The 18,464-nt window shown below is 48.7% G+C and overlaps 1 protein-coding gene across 1 annotated transcript in view; it reads left to right on the top strand.

The window, feature by feature from the left end:
* The window catches only part of EEF2K (eukaryotic elongation factor 2 kinase), a 60,379-nt gene that overhangs the window by 21,416 nt on the left and 20,499 nt on the right, over nucleotides 1-18,464 (top strand). The window contains exons 3-9 of the mRNA XM_027611747.2: nucleotides 7,868-7,968; nucleotides 11,282-11,342; nucleotides 13,330-13,367; nucleotides 13,747-13,918; nucleotides 17,125-17,274; nucleotides 17,609-17,741; nucleotides 18,017-18,144. Of these exons, the coding sequence (XP_027467548.1) occupies nucleotides 7,868-7,968; nucleotides 11,282-11,342; nucleotides 13,330-13,367; nucleotides 13,747-13,918; nucleotides 17,125-17,274; nucleotides 17,609-17,741; nucleotides 18,017-18,144 (783 nt within the window). The remainder of the gene's footprint in view (nucleotides 1-7,867; nucleotides 7,969-11,281; nucleotides 11,343-13,329; nucleotides 13,368-13,746; nucleotides 13,919-17,124; nucleotides 17,275-17,608; nucleotides 17,742-18,016; nucleotides 18,145-18,464) is intronic.

The following is an 18,464-nucleotide window of genomic DNA, read 5'->3' as shown; positions in this document are numbered from 1 at the left end:
GCCTGCTGGGCAGATGAAGGAAAACGAGGGTCATGCTGGCCACCCAGTGACCTGTGTCTGAAAAACAGGAGGGGGCTGGGGAGACGCAAACCCAGCTGCAGGGACTCCTCTCTCTGAAATCTGTGCAGATGCTCAAATGCTCAAATCCTTTGTGGAAATGTCCTGTGGTACAAGGGGCTCCAATTTAATTTTACTTTGTAAATGTTTTTTTAGCAGCTTTGTTGCAATATAATTCATATAACATACAATTTATCCATTTGAAATGTCCATTGCGGCAGCTCTAAGTATATTTATACAATTATGTGTCCATATCACCACAATCAATTTGAGCCCGTTTTCCTTAGCCCTAAAAAGAAACCGCACATCTCTTAGCCATAGCCCCTCAGGATCCCCAGTCCACCCAGCCCCTGGCAGCCACTAATCTACTTTCAATCTCTGTGGGTTTGCCTGTTCTGGACATTTCATAGAAATCGGATTATATAACATGGGGTCTTTTTTGTGTGGTTTCTTTCACTTAGTGCAATGTTTTCAAGGTTCATCCATGTAGAAGCATGTGGGATTCAGAGCCAGGACTCTGATCCTGCTCAGATCCATGCTCAGTCGTCATTGCTGAATACTACCCCATTGCATGGATGTACCACATTTTTTTTTAAAGATTTTATTTATTTATTTATTTTTAAAGATTTTATTTATTTATTTGACAGAGAAAGAGCACAAGCAGGGGGAGTGGCAGGCAGAGGGCAAAGCAGACTCCCCACTGAGCAAGAAGCCCAATGCAGGACTCAATCCTGGGACCCTGAGATCATGACCTGAGCCAAAGGCAGACACTTAACTGACTGAGCCACCCAGGCGCCCCCGTTGACCCATGTTGGGTTGTTTCTTCCCTTTGGCTTTTGCAAATAATGCTACACAAATCGTGTGGACATGTGTTCATTTCTCTTGGTAGATACTTGGGAGTGCATTGCTATGTCATATGGTCGTATTCAGTTTGGTTCTCGAACTTCGCTCTCTTTTTTTTTATCGAACTTCTCTTTTGCAAAAGATTGGGGAACTGGGGCTCGACGGGCTTGGTCTAAGTTCTGGGTCCGCTGGTTCCTGGTTGCTGCAGGTCTATAGGCAAGCTTCCTCCTTGCTCTTGACCTCCTCAGTGGACTGGGGAGCTGTCCTACCTGCCTGTCAGTGCTTCAGCACGGTTGCCGTGAGGTGCAGGCTGGGATTCTGTCTGGGCAGGGGCTTCCAGGAGGCAAGGGCGTTATGCCACCCTAGGGAATGTTATTGCTTTGCTGTTTGTTTTGTTTTTTTAAGATTTTATTTATCGGGTGCCTGGGTGGCTCAGATGGGTGAGCATCTGCCTTCGGCTCAGGTCATGATCCTTGGGGAGCCTGGTTCTCCCTCTGCCTCTCTCTGTGTGTCTCTCATAAATAAATAAAATCTTAAAAAGATTTTATTTACTTATTTGAGAGAGAGAGTGAGCACATATACAAGTGGGTGGAGGGGCAGAGGGAGAGGGAGAAACAGACCCCGCTGAGCAAGGAGCCCAATGCAGGGCTCGATCCCAGGAGCCCGGGATTGTGACCTGAGCCGAAGGCAGACGCTTAACCAACTGAGCCACCCAGGCGCCCCAGCTTTGCTGGTTATTATTTCCATCCTTCCCATCTTTTCCTTTCTAGCCCTGGCTCTGAATCCCGCTGGTCACGGGAGACCAACAACAACTGCTCCTTTTGACAAAGAGAGATTTCTTTAGAACTTTTAGCTATATTTCTTTGGCAATCGTTTGCTTGATTGCTTATAAAAGTACTCCATGTTCCTGGCAGAAAACGGTGAGAGTGTAGATATAATTGCTATTGAGGTCTTAGTGTGTATTTTAGTCTTTTCTGTATTTCACGATAAATATAGACTTGACTAAATAGAGATTTTTATTACAATAATAAGATCATGTATATATGCTCTTCAGTGACCAGTTTTTCTTGGCAAACAAGAGATGGTGCATATCTTTCCATATTAGTAAATGTGGATCTAGTTCATCTTTTTTCTTAATGGCTCCCTGGCAGCCCATCATATGGATACAGCACAGTTGCTGTAAGCATTTCCTCTTGTGGGATACCTAGGCAGTTTCCAGGTTTTTTGCTGCCATAGTCAGTGCTGAGTTTCCTGGAAATTGCATGAAACCTCTAAATGCATGCAGTTCTCTTCCCTAGTGAACAAGGAAGCAAGCAAGCATGCTTCCCCAATTCTCTCTGCTGCTTTTATGTGTCCTTGGTTATAGATTAACCCTTTGCTATCAGCCAGGAGGGGCAAGTCAGGCTGACACAGAGCTACAGTTTCTTAGAATCTGTGGAGAGGATCGTAGGAAAAAACATTGTATAACATCCACTGGCAGAATAATAGTTGATGTTTCAGGGAGGACTTAGGCAGCCTCCGGATGCTTCCTCATGTAAGATCGGAGGCCTTGATTGCTGTGTTGGTGGTAATAAGAATAGTGATGTAAAAACAGCACTAACAGCAGTAACAGTCTATGTGCCAAAGAAATTGCAAACACATTACCCGAACATCCGGCTTTACTGCTGGCATATTCCAGGAATTTGTTGTTGTTGTTGTTGTTGTTATTATTATTATTATATATTTATGTATTTATTTTTATTTTGTGCTCTCAGGCTTTGAAAAAACAAAGATTTTTCCATTCTCTAGGCAGGGTCATGGGTTTTCCTTTTTAGGGACCCCCACTGGGCCCCCCCATTCTGTGTAGGATAGCACACCAACAACTGAGTTTGAATCTTTATTTTATTTTATCTTAGTTTTTTAAAACATTTTATTTATTTATTAGAGCATGAGCGGGGCAGAGGGAGAGGGAAAATCAGACTCCCCACTGAGTGTGGAGCCCAAGGAGGGGCTCGATCCCGGGACCCCAAGATCATGACCTGAGCCAAAGGCAGACGCTCAAGCGACTGAGCCACCCAGGCATCCCTATTTTATTTTTTTTCAGATCTTCAGAACTAGAGAACATTGGAGCTAGTAGGGCCTTAAGAATCACCTAAACCCAGTGATCTTTTTTAACTTTGACTTACCCGTGTATTACCTGAAGGCTATTCAGTATGTTAACCTTCTCATAATAAAAACACACACACAACATAAAGCTGCAGTCTCTGTGACCAACTTCTTATCCTCCTTCCATTCCCAGAGATCCCCATTTTATATTAATTTGGGATAAAGCACTTTTCAGACCTCTTGCACGTACTCATATGTAAAGACACACTTACGTGTATTTGTACAGACACACTCATCCTTAGAAATCCATAGTGCTGATCTGTGGGTTTCCTCCACCAGTAAATGGTGTCATACTGTTTACATTATTCACCAACTTCCTTTTTTCCCCCTCAACAATAAGTCTTAGAGATTGCCCACTCAATACCTTGATCTTATTTATTTATTTATTTATTTATTTTAGTAATCTCTATACCCAATGTGGGGCTTGAATTCACAACCTCCAAGATCAAGAATCACGTGCTTTTCCGACTGAGCCAGCCAGTGGCCCAACACTTTGATTTTTTCAAGTAGGCTCCAATCCAAGCGTGGAGCCCGATGTGGGGCTTGAACTCACAGTCCTGAGATCGAGACCTGAGCTGATATCAAGAAGTCAGATGCTTAACTGACTGAGCCGCCAGGTGTCTCGAACACACTTCTCCTTGATCCATTTTTTTTTAAGATATTACTTGTTTGTTTTAGAGCACGCAAGTGGGGGGAGGGGCAAAGGGAGAGGCCGAGAATCCCAAGCAGACCCCACGTCAAGCACCGAGCCTGATGCAGGGCTCCATCCCATGATCCTGAGATCATGACCCAAGCTGAAACCAAGAGTTGGACATTTAACCAGCTGAGCCACCCAGGCACCCCAAACCTTGATGATCTTAATGGCTTCATACTGCTATACCAAGTGTATAGAATCTTCTCCCTGTGAACAGGCAGGTTTTTGGCAGTACCTGAGCATTGTATAGCATTATAAGCACAGACCCATCCTTGGGCTGCTCACCTGTGCACACCTGGGGAGGTGATCAGGATGGCCGGGTCACAAGGCAGTGAATGTACCTCCAGAAGGCTGTCAGAGATGATAGAACCTGCTTTCCCTCCCCTTAGTGTCTGAGAGGACCCACTTCTTTTTTTTTTTCCTTTTATACATATTTTTTTTAATTTTATTTTATTAGGTTATGTTAGTCACCATACTTCTCAGGCCTGCGTAAACACCTGTTTTTCTTAACCTGTTGGGTAAAACAGTACACCAGTGATTTGCAGCTCATTTCAGGGCTGTTGAACTGTAATGAGCATGTCATCTCAGTGAGCCCCTATTTCCTGGGCGGCGGGGGAGAAAACACATCTAGCCCAGGTGTGGGGGCAGGAAAAAAGTTTGGCCACTAATAGTCAAAACATTCTTCACTGTCTTTTGTAAACAAGGAAATGGAGGTTCGCACAGTTAGTCAGCTGTGGGCGGGAACCAGAGTGCAGGGAACGAATCTTCATCCAGGATCTTTTATATTGTGCTTTAAAAGAAAAGTCTGTTGCATTAAACCCATCCGTTGCCAACAAGGCATGGCATGATTCTTTTCTGGGTTTGGCAAAAAATTAATTTTGATCCTGTGAAATAACACGCCCTCAAATTCGGAAATACTTTTTTCCTTGAATTTTTTTTTTCAGGTGGAGCACAGCCTCCAGCCAGGAGGCAGTTTCTGTTGATACTCTTCACTGAATCGGGGGGAGTCGGGGAGCGTTTGAGTCACTGGTTGCGAGTGCAGTGGGAGAGCCACGTGTCCGTCGCCCCGGGCAGGCTCAGAACACTGCAGGTCCCTGGACAGGCTGGGGTCAGAGTCTGTCTCTGCTGTTCACAGCTGCTGGAATAGGAGAGGAGACAGTGGTACTTTTTTTTTTAAGTACAGAGCTTCAGGAACTGTTTTAGTTGTAAATATGTCAGTGGTCTGGTTATTTATAACAGGGAAAAATCGGTGACAAGCTCAAAGTCTAACGGTGGAGAACCACAGGTGAACGGTGACGTCAGTAGTGAGTTAGCTATTCTAGCTGACTTGTAAATCATGATGTCATGTTTGTGTTTAAAAATGTAAGTGAGGAGGGCACCTGGGTGGCTCAGTCGGTTGAGCGTCGGACTCTTGGTTTTGGCTCAGGTCATGATCTCTTGGGTCGTGGGATCCAGCCCTGTGTTGGGACTCCACTCAGTGGGGAATCGGCTTGAAGATTCTCTCTCTCTGCCCCTCCCCCGCCTTGTGCATGCAAGCGAGCGAGCTCTCTTTCAAAGAAATAAATCTTTAAAAAAACTAAAATAAAAAAAGATTTAAGTCATGTGTTGTCTGCCTCTTGGAGTGTCATTTAGGATAAATTTTTTGGAGGAGCACTCCAAATTTGTACATTTTAAATGTGATCCAGCAATTACACTTCCAAGAAATATGTCCTACCAAGATCTTGCACAGTTGCATAAGGGTTTACATACAAGGGTGTTCACTTCAGGACTGCCTGTACTAGGGATTATTGGAGAGAATCCAAATATCCATCAACCGAGGTTAGAGAAATACCTTAAGGTACATTTATACAATTATACGTCTTAACAATTGCAGAAGGAAAATGGGGTCAACCCAGCCTGCCTGTACATACGACATGGAAGGACATCCAAGGCCCCGTGTTAAGTAGAGAAAAGTAAGGTACAGAGCAGAATGCGAGGGCTCTGGCCTGATGCTGTAGTCCTGTGTCAGCTGTGGTTTTCAGAACAAGGAGTCAGAAAGTACTTTCACTTTCACATTCTGTAGTGTACGCTGTTTTTTACAGTAAGCAGATCATACATTTGGAATCAGGAAAATAATCAAGATCACTATATTTAAAGCCTCATGGGCCCACTCTCCCAAAAGACTGTAAATTGTTTTTATAATGTGATTCCAGTGGTACAAATAATGCAAAGCAAGGATCTGGAAAAGAACAAGTCCAAAGCATTGACGATCCTTGCTCTGGGTGGGGTGTGTGTGGCGGATTTGAATTTTGTCTTCTCTCTTTTCTGAATGTTTTCATTAAGCATGAATTCACTTCCACGGAAGAAAGAAATTCTGGGCTTTATTTTTGGGCTTCTCAGAGATTGGAATCCAAGCCCCAGTGAGGAAGCCCTAGCCCATGTGAACCGTGTGTGTGTGTGTGTGTGTGTGTGTGTGTGTGTGTGTGTGTGTGTGTGTTTCTCAGAAAGCTCAGTTGCTCTACCTTTTCTCCTCTGAGCAGGATCCCAGCCATGAGGCTGAGGCTCAGGCCGGGGACACACTTGGGAAGCTTGGCTCCTGCAGAGCTAGTCCTGGTGGCTGAGGGATCCCGATGGCGGGTGAGGAGGTCTGGAATTGCTGTGGGTCTGCCACCCCCAGTGGTCAGCGCCCCCATTCAGCCACCTCCCCGTGGCTCAGGCCTCTGGCCTGGAAAGGAGTTTTGGCCTCACTGATCCTGCAAGATCAGGGCAGAGGTTCGAGTTCTTTAGGAAAAGAGCAGGAAGAGATTGCGACCCAGTGTGGGTGGAGGAGTGTTGGGAGGGGACAGGGACAGATTCCACCTTGGGATTATAAAAGCAATAAAATGAGCTTTTTAAAATAAGAATTGGGCTTGGGTGATTGAGAATCAGCCTAATCTCTGTAACATGCCTTGGTCATCTTTCCCAATGAGTACCCGAAAGCCCTGGTTCTCAATAGGTTTTGAAAGTTTAGGGGGCTATTTTTGGTCCCACAGTGATGCAGGAGCACTAAGGCATTGAGAGGGTAGAGGGCATGGATGCTAAAAGCCTGAAATGGGCAAGGCAGTTCTGCACGATGAATATTCCTGTGTCCCCAGGACCTTGGAATGTCTCATGGGAATCTGTTCCTAATCATCTGAGCCCAGAACTTAGTGCTCTGTTAATGTAAAGACAACAATATCTTTGGCGTGGTTGGAGATATTCTGAGTTTAGGAAGGTTGTGTTGTCTATGATTTTCTTTTAGGGCGATAAAATTGGGCATATTTATGATTTATACAATATTTACAAAAAGGTGATGTTGGCTCGGATAGGGTCCAGAATTCCCACTAATAGAGTAAGCGCAGTCTTTTGGAAGGGCTCCTTAGCATTTTAAATGGATATAATCAAAATATATTCAACCAATCCCCACAGATGGGCATTTGGGTGGAATTCAGTTTTGCACACAACGATGCTTCTTCTATATATATGTTTGCAGATTTGTGTATTTCTCTAGGATACGTTTCTAGATGTAAAATTTCTGGGTCAGAATACAGGAATTCACATTTTTTATCTCAGTACATTGCCAGGTTGCCTTTGGAGGAGGTTTAGACCCATTGATCCTATGGGATAGCACCTGTTTCCCCATATCCCAGCCAGCACTAGTTATGAATAGTCATTAAAATGTTTGCCAGTCTGGGGGTGCCCAGGTGGCTCAGTCGGTTAGGCATCCAACTCTTTGATTTCAGCATGGGTCATGATCTCAGGGTTCTGGGATGGAGCCAGGAGTTGGGCTCCCCTACAGAGCTGGGAGTCTGCTTGAGATTCTCTCCCTCTCCCTCTGCCCCAACCTCCACAAAATAAATGAATCTTTAAAATATGCTTTCCTATGTGTATTATGTTTCTTTGGTTTCATATGTCCCTTCTGCCCATGGGAAGGCTGTGCCCATGTGAGAACAAAAAGGGTCTTTTGGGAACTTTGTTTCTGAAACGATAATTATTGGGAGTATTTCTCTGTCACTGATGTTGTCTGCCTCCCCAGAGCTGGGAGACATGTGGGAAATCACGGGGCAGGAGGAGGCTGGGGCAGCACTATCCCACAGGCCCTGGTCTAACATTTCCCTTTGCCTTTTGCAGGAAGCTTGGAAGCATGCCATCGAGAAGGCCAAACACATGCCTGACCCCTGGGCTGAGTTCCATCTGGAGGATATTGCCACAGAATGTGCCATGCGTCACAGGTCGGCAGCTTGTCTGGGGGTGCCGTATGGCCCCAGGTCTCAAGGAGTCCTTGGGGGTATGGGTCCTGCTTCTGCTCATAATCAGTGAGGCCGAAGTACACGTGGAGGTCAAGGAGAAGGGAATAATAATAGTATCTGCCAATATTTGAGCATCTATGCATGCTTCAGGTGCTGTGCAAGATCTCCTTGACTCCTCAGGGTGGTCCTCTGACGTACCTCTTTTGTCAGGCAGGGCTGAGCCATGCTGCAGTAACAAATACTCCAGCGACTCAGTGCAGCAGTGGTGTACTTCTCACTTGAGTGAAGTTGGGTGAGAGTCCAGGGACCCTTGGGGGCCACTCAGGGATCCAGGCTTCTCCCACCTCTGGTTCCACTGTCTCATCATGTGGCCCCTACAGTTGCCACCAAAGGGAGAGAGAACACCTGGAGATAGCATGTGAGCTTTTTGATGCCTTGGCCCCGGGAAGATTCACAAAATGGAACTATGAGCGTCTAGATTTCCTATTTGAAAAGATGGAGAGGAGTTATTTCAGGGGGTTTCAAGAAGAACAAAAATATAGCAAAACCCACAGAATACCACCACCAAGGATAACTATGATGAAGCTTTTATGTATTGAATCCATGTGACAGGCACTATTCGAAGCCTCTATGTGTGTGTATTCATTAAAAAAGCCTGAAGTAGGAATCATGTCAAGTATTTGGGGCCACTCTTGAGAATCTGATGAGGGCCATCCCAGAAAGTTGCACGCATATGTCTAATTTTGTGCATAGTATTAGAGGGCTCTTGGACCTATCCTGGAGTCCATCCCCCTGTCCTGTGACCTCTGTAGACCCCTCCAGTCTGAATGCTCTAAGCCAACACCGAGGTCCCATAATTGCCCCAGGGGAGATAGAGGTTTGCCCAGGGTTACCCGGGTAGTTAATAAGCTAACTTTCTGACTCAGTTCAGTGTCTTTCAATTAGTCAGAACTCTGTTTCAAATGCAGGTGACAGAAACCCACTTCACAGTGTTAAGCATAGAAGGGAATGTTTCACTTACACATGTGGGCTTCAGGTATGGCTGGTTCTAGATGCTCCAAGGACACTTTGGGCTTTGACCTCAGATTAGACTCTCTTGTATCAGTGGCACAGATGCCCCTGAGAGCCCCACATTTCATTTCACCCAATAGAAGAGGGTCTTTTCCTTCTCAAATAGTTTTAAACAAAAGTTCCATAATGGAATATCATTGGTCTGGCTTTGGTTATATGCCCCTCTCTGAACCAGTCAGGTGCCAGGGAGCTTTGCTTTGATTGGCCATGTCTGGATCACATACCCCAAGCCAGAAGGTGCTGGGGATCACTTCCACTTAGTCCACATATTCTGCGAATGGAGCATGGTGGTTCCCTAAAGGGAAATTGGGGTGCTGTTACTGAAAGAAGAGGGACCAGTTGCTAGGCAGGCAGAAACGGTGTAGCAGCTTTCTGCATCTTTCTGCAACATGTCCCTGCTCCTGCCTGTGAGGAAATGGCTCAGGGCCTGGCATGCACCCCCTCCCCACTGCTGGAGACCCACATCCTAGCAGGCCCTGGGGGCCGTGCTGGCAGCTAAGGGGACCCCTTATAGGGCAGGGTATGGACTCTCTTTCTCCCTACCTATAAGGCCAGCATGGTGACTCGTTGGTGACACATGGCCTGCAGGCTGAGGACACTAGGTGACCCAGGGAGGCCCCTGGAAAAGGAGACCCCCCCCCCCCATGCTGAGCCGCCTCTGTGTGTCCTGGAGCTCTGTGGGGTCCAGGGACCAAGCCAAACAATTTCCCAACTGAAGTGGCTGCTGGCAGAGGGAGCTCAGGCTTCGATGGCTAGAATCGCCAGAAAATTTCTAAACTGGAAGTCTTCCTCCTCATTTTTGGTGGTGCAGGCCACCTCTTTGTTGAGACAGATTTCCCATTCACATGGATGGTACCCAGGCTGGCTAGGAGCAAGGCTCTGGTTGCAGCTGACCTGGGTCTGCATCCTGGCTCTCAGGCAAGTTACTCACCTCTCTGAGCCTCAGTGTCCCTAGCTGGAAAGTGGGCACCGTAACTGTACCAATCTCACAGAGCTGCTACAAAGTTCAGTTGAAGAGATCTATTTAAATGGCCTGCAGATAGTGAAGGCACAGTGACTTGGAGCAACTCTGACCTGTATGGTGTCAGCGGTTGTGAAGGACAAATAAGATCCATCTGATGTCTCGTATCTCCCCTGTCCCTCGACCTCTAGGTGCCTCTCAGCTTTCAGTCTTATTTGGAAGTGAGGGTAGACTGTTTTCCTTTATCTTGGTCTCTACATAGTAATAATAGTAATAATCGTTGCTGTTATATACTGAACACCAGAATTGTTATGGGCTGGTTGCAGGCAAGTTGCAGCTCTGGCCAGCATCCCTGCCCCCAGCCTGGGGGAGGTTACCTGCTAGGCCTCTGCTTGTCTTTCCCCATAGAGATTTCAGGCTCTGAGAAGCCTGTTCTCACCGAGCTGGGAGCCGTCTGGAGTCCATCCTGCCAAAGGGTGGGCCATGGCGGCCTCTGCTAACACTAAGAACACCTCAGCCCTAGGGGAGGTTTTAGAATTTAGGGATTTACTGAGCTGAAGAGCTCTCTCTACCAGGCAAATCTGTTTGAGGCCCAGCCAGGTCTAGGGCCAGATTTGCTCTGGGAAGGTTCCTAAGAAAGGAGAGATGGAAATGTTCTAGAACCTTCTCTGTCTCACTCTACCTTGGGTGTCCTCCAGCAGCCCCTTCCTTGGCTGGACTCAAGAGGCAGGGCCTCCCCTACCCTTTCCTGCACCAGGACACAAGCCCAGCTACTTGTGCTGGGCCTCACACAGGTGCCCGGCAAGATCGAGGGCACTGCCGTCTCCTGTCCTGGGACATGCTGTTTGTTGTGAAGACTGGTTAAAATAAGGATATTTATTTATTCAGTCGTTCATCCGACATGCGTGTATTAAGCTTCCACATGCACCAGGCCCTGCAGTGAAGAAGACAGACACGGGCCTGGTTTGTGGAGTTAGAGTCCAGTGGGGGGGGGGGGCAGATGGGGAACAAGCCCACCCACAGCACAAGTGCTGGGCAACACATTGGAGAGGAAAGGGAAGGAGGTCAGTGTGTGTGGGGGGGGGTGCCTGGGAGGGGAGGGAGAGTATCCACAGACCCAACCCAGGAGGTCAGCTGGGCCTGTGGGTAAAGTGGTCTTGATCCCAAGGGCAGCAGGAAGCCAGGAAAAGGCTTCCACTTTTAGCCACTGGGTAAGAGGGTCATGTTACAGATGCTGTGCCCTGGGGTGACTTCTCTCTGCAGGTACAATGCTGTCACCGGGGAGTGGCTGAAAGATGAAGTTCTGATCAAGATGGCATCTCAGGTGAGCCATCCACAGCCCTGTGGGGGCAGGGCTGAGTGCAGATTCTTCTTGAGCAGACTTCTGTCCCAGTTCCCTCCCCTTCACACTCACTTAATTGTTTTAACTTTGGGGCATTATATTTATATTATTGTGTATTTATTTTATTTTTTATAATAGTTTTTATTTATTTATTTAATTTTTAAGATTTTATTTATTTGACAGAGAGATAGAGAGCGAGCACAAGTAGGCAGAGCGGCAGGCAGAGAGAGAGGGAGAAGCAGGCTCCCTGCCGAGCAGAGAGCCTGATGCGGGGCTCGATCCCAGGACCCTGGGATTATGACCTGAGCCGAAGGCAGATGCTTAACCGACTGAGCCACCCAGGCGCCCCAATAGTTTTTTTTTTTTTTAATTTGAGAGAGAGAAAGCATGAGAGAGAGAGAGATCACAAGCAGGGGGGAGGGACGGAGGGAGAAGCAAACGCCCCGCTGAGCAGGGAGCCCAGTGCGGGACTTGATCCCAGGATCCTGGGATCATGACCTGAGCCGAAGACAGAGGCTCAACCGACTGAGCCACCCAGGTGCCCTAGTTTTATTGAGATGTGATTCATACACCATGCAACATACCCGTTTGAAGCGTATGGGTTTGGTGGTTTTTGGTATAGTCACAGAGTTGTGCAACCATCACCATGATCGATTCCAGAATATTTCACCATCTCCAAAAGAAACCCCGTACTTACCCACCAGCAGCCAACCTCCGATCTCCTCGTCTCCCCCAGCCCTAGACAACCACTAATTTACCCCTGTCTCTGTAGGCTTACCTATTTTGGACATTTTATATATTTATCATACATCAAAAGATGATCCTTGGCACTCTTGTCAAAAATCAATTGACTATAAATGTGTATATTGGTTTTTAAAAATTGCAGGTCACCACCTAAACCTGAGCCATAAGAGGGATTCAGTGGCTCGCAATCATCCTTTTGTGGGGGGGAAAAAAAGGAATAGACTAGAAAATGGAGCACTTCCTGCATTGTCAGAGGGAGGATGGTTGTGCGAAACTTTTTTTTTTTCATGTATCACACCCTCAGAAAAGGGTATGGCTTGATGAGTTTCACAAAGTGAACTCTCCGTATAACCAGTGGCCCCCTGAAGCCCCCCCTCCCCTGCCTGGTCACTGCTCCGTTACCCCAAGGGTAAGCACCAACACGGGATCTATCATCTGGGAGTAGTTAATCTATTTGTGTTCTCCCTATAAATGGAGCCATGCCGTATGTATGCTTTTGAGTATGGCTTTTTCTGCTCAGCATTTTGTCTGTGACGTTTGTACTTGGTTTTGCTAGCCCTGTAATATATAGAATAATATAGAATAATAGAACAACAGAATATATTTATTCTCGTTGCTGTATAGTATCCCATTGAGTGAGTAGACCTGATTGATTTATCCATTATACCGTTGATGGACATATAGGCTGTTTCCACTCTTTTTCTTTTCTTTTCTTAAGATTTTATTTATTTACTGGAGAGAGAGGGGTGGGGAGGGACAGTGGGAGAGGGTCAAGCAGACTCTGCTGAGTGTGGAGCCAGACACGGGGCTCGATCCCACAACCCTGAGACCATGGCCTGAGCTGAAATCAAGAGTCGGATGCTTAAGTGACTGAGCCACCCAGGCTCCCCTCCACTCTTTTTCTATTATAGGAAACAAAAGCAGGGCTGCAAAAACATTCTTTGACGTGCATGGTTACCCCTATAACATCTCCACCCCCTTGGGGTTCCTCTCCTCAGCCAGGGTTGGGGGAGGGTGGTCTTGTCATCCTGAAGCCTCCAAGGCTAGAAGTTCGGTCAGGATTTAGTGCTGGGGTGACAGAGGGAGGGCTCAGGAATTTTAGGATTGAGATGAGGTCCAGGCACCCATTTGGTGAGTGATGTCCAAGGGGAGAATCTCTTCCTGACTCAGGACTGCTTCTGGGTGGGGCATGGGGCCTGATAACCCTCTGTATGGTGTCTTTCAGCCCTTCGGCCGTGGAGCGATGAGGGAGTGCTTCAGGACGTAAGTGACTCAGCCTGGTTCTCAGGGGCCCTGCCCAGACTCCCTGGGGCTCCTAAGAGTGGGGGCATTGCAACATTTCTGGCCGAGAAACCGAGACAGCAGCCTCTGCTTCTTGTGGGCCAAGCATCTCTCTGTTTGGGCTCCATCAGACCACACGTTTGCCCTGGCTGTGGGGATGGGCTCAGGGAGAACATGGAATATCCCACTAACCTCCACTCTGGTGTTTGGAGGCCAAAAGATGTGGGATAAGAGAGCTTTAACAGTGTCCCTTAAGCCTCTTCCCAGCTTTTTGAAGGATGCAGTGGGTCAGGCTGTGTTCCTGGTGGACCCAAGTGCCCAGGTAGGCCCTCTGCTATCTACCCTCCCCCCCCCCCGCCAGGAAGAAGCTCTCCAACTTCCTGCACACTCAGCAGTGGAAGGGGGCCTCCAACTATGTGGCAAAGCGCTACATCGAGTCCGTGGACAGGGACGTGTACTTTGAGGATGTGCGTCTACAGATGGAGGCCAAGCTCTGGGGAGAGGAGTATAATCGGCACAAGCCCCCCAAGCAGGTGTGTGGCACCCCTCCCTGCCACCTCCCCACACAAGGGACAGAGACTGGACACAAAGGCAACAGTGATGCCGGTCACAGGTCCCCTTCATGGTCTTAACAGCAGCTAGTAACAGCCATCATCTATTGAGCACAATCCACTATATGCAAAGAGTCATTTATTCCTAAAAACAGAGCTCTGAGGTTGTTTGAGGTTAGAATGTTTTGATCCCATTTACAGATGGGATCTGTTAAGTCAGGGTTTTTGTTTGCAAATGTTAGAAATGTGCTCAAATGGGCTTCATGCTAACGAGGAATTTATTGCCTCATGTAACTGAGAAATAGCGCTGGCCACAGGTACGGCTGGATCCAGGACCAAACAGGATGTTGAAAATCTTCCCCATCTCTTCCCCAGCCTTGGTGTTGATGGCGTGTGGGCCTCAAGCAGCTGCAGGCTCACTTCCTGTCTTCTCAGAAACCTTGGTGGGAGGACAACACCTGTTTTCCCAGAAGTTCCAATGAAAGTCTCAGAACTGGGTTTCATTGGCTCTGATTAGGTCAGGTGCCTGTTGCTGAGCCAATCACAATAGCCAGGGGAGGGAATATGCAGATTGGGCAGGCCTTGAGCCTTGTGCTCACCCTTAGAGGCAGCAATGTGGGTCCTTCCCCCAGACTATGCAGACTGAGATTGGTGGCTCCAAGAAAAAGCAGAAGGAGGGGAGAATGGATAGCGTGTCTGCCCCTGGGGAGCCCCAGGCTCAAAGGGGTTAAGTGACCTGCCCAACAGGCAGGAAAGGAGCCAGGGCTCAAAGCCAGGCATTCCAGGCCCCTGCCCAGTTGGCTCCTTCAGTTGAGCCCCCAGGTTGTTTAGTGACCCTGGGCCAAGCAGAGTTTCCTGTTGCCTATGGGCATTTGAGAAACAACCCTCCATGTCTCTGCCCTGCCCAGATTCACAGCTCAGCTTTCCCACTGTTTGAACACATACATGACAACATGGTACTGTCTCCTGGGTGCCTCGGGAGAGCCGCACCTCCAAGAAACCAGCAGAATTTATCGAGCACCTCTTGTTTGCGTGGCCCTTGATTAAGTGCACTTGGGGTAGACCCAGGAAGCCATAGTCCCCACCCATGGGGTCTGTGACCTCCTCAGTAATTTGCTTCGTATCATCCTGGCCTCCTTTCTCTTCCTCCCTAAGCTTGTTCCTGTCTCAGGACCTTTGCTCTGGCTGTGTCCCCAGCCTGTATCATTGTTGTCATTCCCCCCCACCCCGCTGCAACCCCAGCCCCATCCTTGCATGTTGAGCACCTTCTCATAGTTCAGGTCTCAGCTCGTATGTCACCTGTTCAGCAAGGCCACCCCAGGCCATCCTAAATGAAGGAGCCCTCCCACTGCTGTCCTCTGTCAGGTCATTCTGTCAGTTCTAGTTTCTTTCGCTTGGAGCAGTTAGCGCTATCTGAAAGAGTCTTGTTCCTGTAGTTAATATTCTGGTTGCCTCTCTCTGCCAGGAGCAGGGATTTTATGCCTTGTTCACTCTGTATCACAGTGCCTGGGCGCTCAGTAAATACTGTGCTTGGTGGAACTGATGAAGGGAAAGGAGCGTACCTGTTTGGGGAGGAACTGGTCATTCCTTGCTGGCCGCACCCCTGCAGCTACTTCTCTCCCAGTGAGCCCACTGGCCAAGCAGGTGGCCCTGCCATAGATTTCCTTGTAGGGATAGAGCCAGTATTTGGGGGTGGGAACCTCTGAGAACCAGCTGCTCCTTCCCCTTAGGTTGGTTCTAGGAACTGAGGCCACGTTTGGGGCAGTTCTCAGCTCGGGGCCTCTTCATCCTCTGCAGCTGGGTCACCAGACGTTTCCTTGGATGGTTGTTTCCTTGGGAAACCCAGACCTGGATCCTTCTATTATGGGTGTTGTTGAGGGGGATGGGGTGCTGTGGGTAGTGTCTCAGGTCTTACCAACTCTACTTTACAAACCATTCACAGGACTTACACATTTCCCTCTGCATATAGATGAAACATGTGCTTGGTAAAAAATTCAGCAAGGAAAGTCTAAGTTCTCCCATAACTCCCCATTGCAGAGAGAGAACCACCCTTTATAGTCTGGTGGATACTGCTCTAGAGTTGTGTCTACTAGTAATATGAGCATCAGCAAATGTTGACAGACTCTTTCATGTATCACCAGATTTCATCCTCACACTAAATGTGAGATTCCCCATTCCACAGGTGAGGAAACTGAGGCAGAGTTGGTCCACATTCAGTGTATTAGTGTAAGGCATGGGCTAAGTTGCTTAGCATACAGACCCATAAACATGTTCTAACTCAACATGGTTTCTTTCTGTCTCATCTGACTGTCCTGCTTTGGTAGGGGGGGTTCAGGGTAGGCTGGTGCCATGCCTCCCTAAGGCATCCAGAAGCCTGGTTTCTTCTGTCTTGCTGTTCTGCCTTCCTCTGGGGTGTGGCCGTGGACCAGGAGGCCAGGTTGGCCTCACTGGCAGATGTCGGCTCTAGAGCCTCCGGTTGGCCAGAGGAGGAGGGGGCAGGCTGGGGTGCCATGGTCACTGCTGCTCGCTTCCCATTGGCCAGGCTTGGTCACATGGCCACACCTAGCCACCAGGGAAGCCAAGCCATGTCATTTACTGGATGGCTGTGCATCCTGTTAGAACTCAAATGGGGGTTGTTTTAGCCCCTCTGGGCTGCTCTAACAAAATACCATGGACTGGGCAACTTACAAACAATAGAAATCTATTGCTTACAATTTTGGAGGCTGAGAAGTCCAAAATCAAGGTGCTGGCATGGTCACATTCTGGTGAAGTCCCTCCCCTGGTTCCTTAGTCGGTGTCTTCTTGCTATGTCCTCACATGGCGGACCTAGCAAAGGAGTTCTGTGTGGTCAGCTTTATCCGGGCACCAATCCCATTCATGAGGGCTCCTCCCTCATGACCTAATCCCCTCCCCAAAGGCCCCACCTGATACCATCACATTTGAGGGTTAGGATGTCAACATAGGAATTTTGGGGAGACACATTTAGGCCATCACAGGGGTTTTCATTCTCAAAAGGAAAGGGGAGAGTGGATTCTGGGAACAGTTGGCAGTTTTAGCTGTGAAGAGCTGATAACTGATGGAACCAGGATGGGAGCCCGGGCAGGCTGGCTTCTCCCAAGTCCTCTGCTCCGATCTGCCATCAGAGGTGAGTGCCGCTGGGCTCCTGCCTGACCTCCGCTCCCACCCAGGTGGACATCATGCAGATGTGCGTGGTGGAGCTGAAGGACAGACCGGGCAAGCCTCTCTTCCACCTGGAGCACTATATCGAGGGCAAGTACATCAAGTACAACTCCAACTCGGGCTTTGTTCGTGATGACAACATGCGCCTGACACCACAGGTGAGGCCCCTGGAGGGGAGGGTCCCTGTGGGTGTGAGGTCTCACCCATAGAGGGTCCTCAAGCCTCATGGAGCCCCCCTGAAGTAGATTCTGAAACGGGACCACCCAGCCAGCTTCTGTGAGCAGACCTAACGTTCCTGTAGGATTAAACAGGGTTCCTCCCTTTATCCTTTCCTCTCTACAACCTCTCCTTGCAGGGAAAGGCCCCACCGTGGGCAGAGCTGGGGTGTTGCAGCCCCTCAGTGGTGGCTGACCTGTGTCCATGCAGACTACAGCCTGGTCTTTTGCGGTCAGTCACCTTACTCTTCCTGTCTCCCCCCTGACCCTCCCCCAGGCCTTCAGCCACTTCACATTTGAGCGTTCTGGGCATCAGCTGATTGTGGTAGACATCCAGGGTGTGGGCGACCTCTACACTGACCCGCAGATCCACACCGAGAAGGGCACTGACTTTGGAGATGGCAACCTAGGTAGGTGGGGAAAGCCAGCTCGTTTCCATGGAGACCACACTGCCTCTGCCCCCCAAATCTCCCAGCTCTTCGTACACCCAGGGAAACTGGCTGAGGTGGTAGGTTGGCTTTTCCAAGATGGAAAAGATGGGGATGGGGATGGAAGCTTGGGACGCCTGATGCCCGCCACTTCAGCATGTTCCACTCCTGCCCTTGCCACATTTATGGTGTCCAGCACTGCCCTGCCCCTGTCACAAAGCAAGTCAATGCTCCAGACTCCCCTGCTCTGTCTGCAGGTGTCCGGGGGATGGCGCTCTTCTTCTACTCTCATGCCTGCAACCGGATTTGCAAGAGCATGGGCCTCACTCCCTTTGACCTCTCGCCAAGAGAGAGGGACGCCGTGAATCAGAACACCAAGCTGCTGGTGGGTGCCCAGTGGGAACCTGCTTGGAGGGAGCAGGGGCCCTTCCACTGCCAGGCCAGTAAGCCATGCTTCTCCGTGATGGCAGCCTAGGCACAGTCATGCTTACTTGAAGAGTTTCCAGGCCCAAAGGATCTCAGCCCCATCTGTGCCCCTCATCCCTCCCAGATCAATGCACAAAGCCCTTCCAAGTGTTCCCACTGACACAGTAACTGGGGTCTACTTGATTGGACCTATTCTGATCAGAGTGATGAGACCAAATGTGTAGAGAGAGTGAGAGAGGTGTGTGGTATGTGTATTTGTGTAGCGTGTTGACAAATGGC

This window comes from Zalophus californianus, chromosome 10 (genome assembly GCF_009762305.2).
Source record: "Zalophus californianus isolate mZalCal1 chromosome 10, mZalCal1.pri.v2, whole genome shotgun sequence".
Lineage (NCBI taxonomy): Eukaryota > Metazoa > Chordata > Mammalia > Carnivora > Otariidae > Zalophus > Zalophus californianus.
This window is presented reverse-complemented; position numbering and strand designations above follow the sequence as displayed.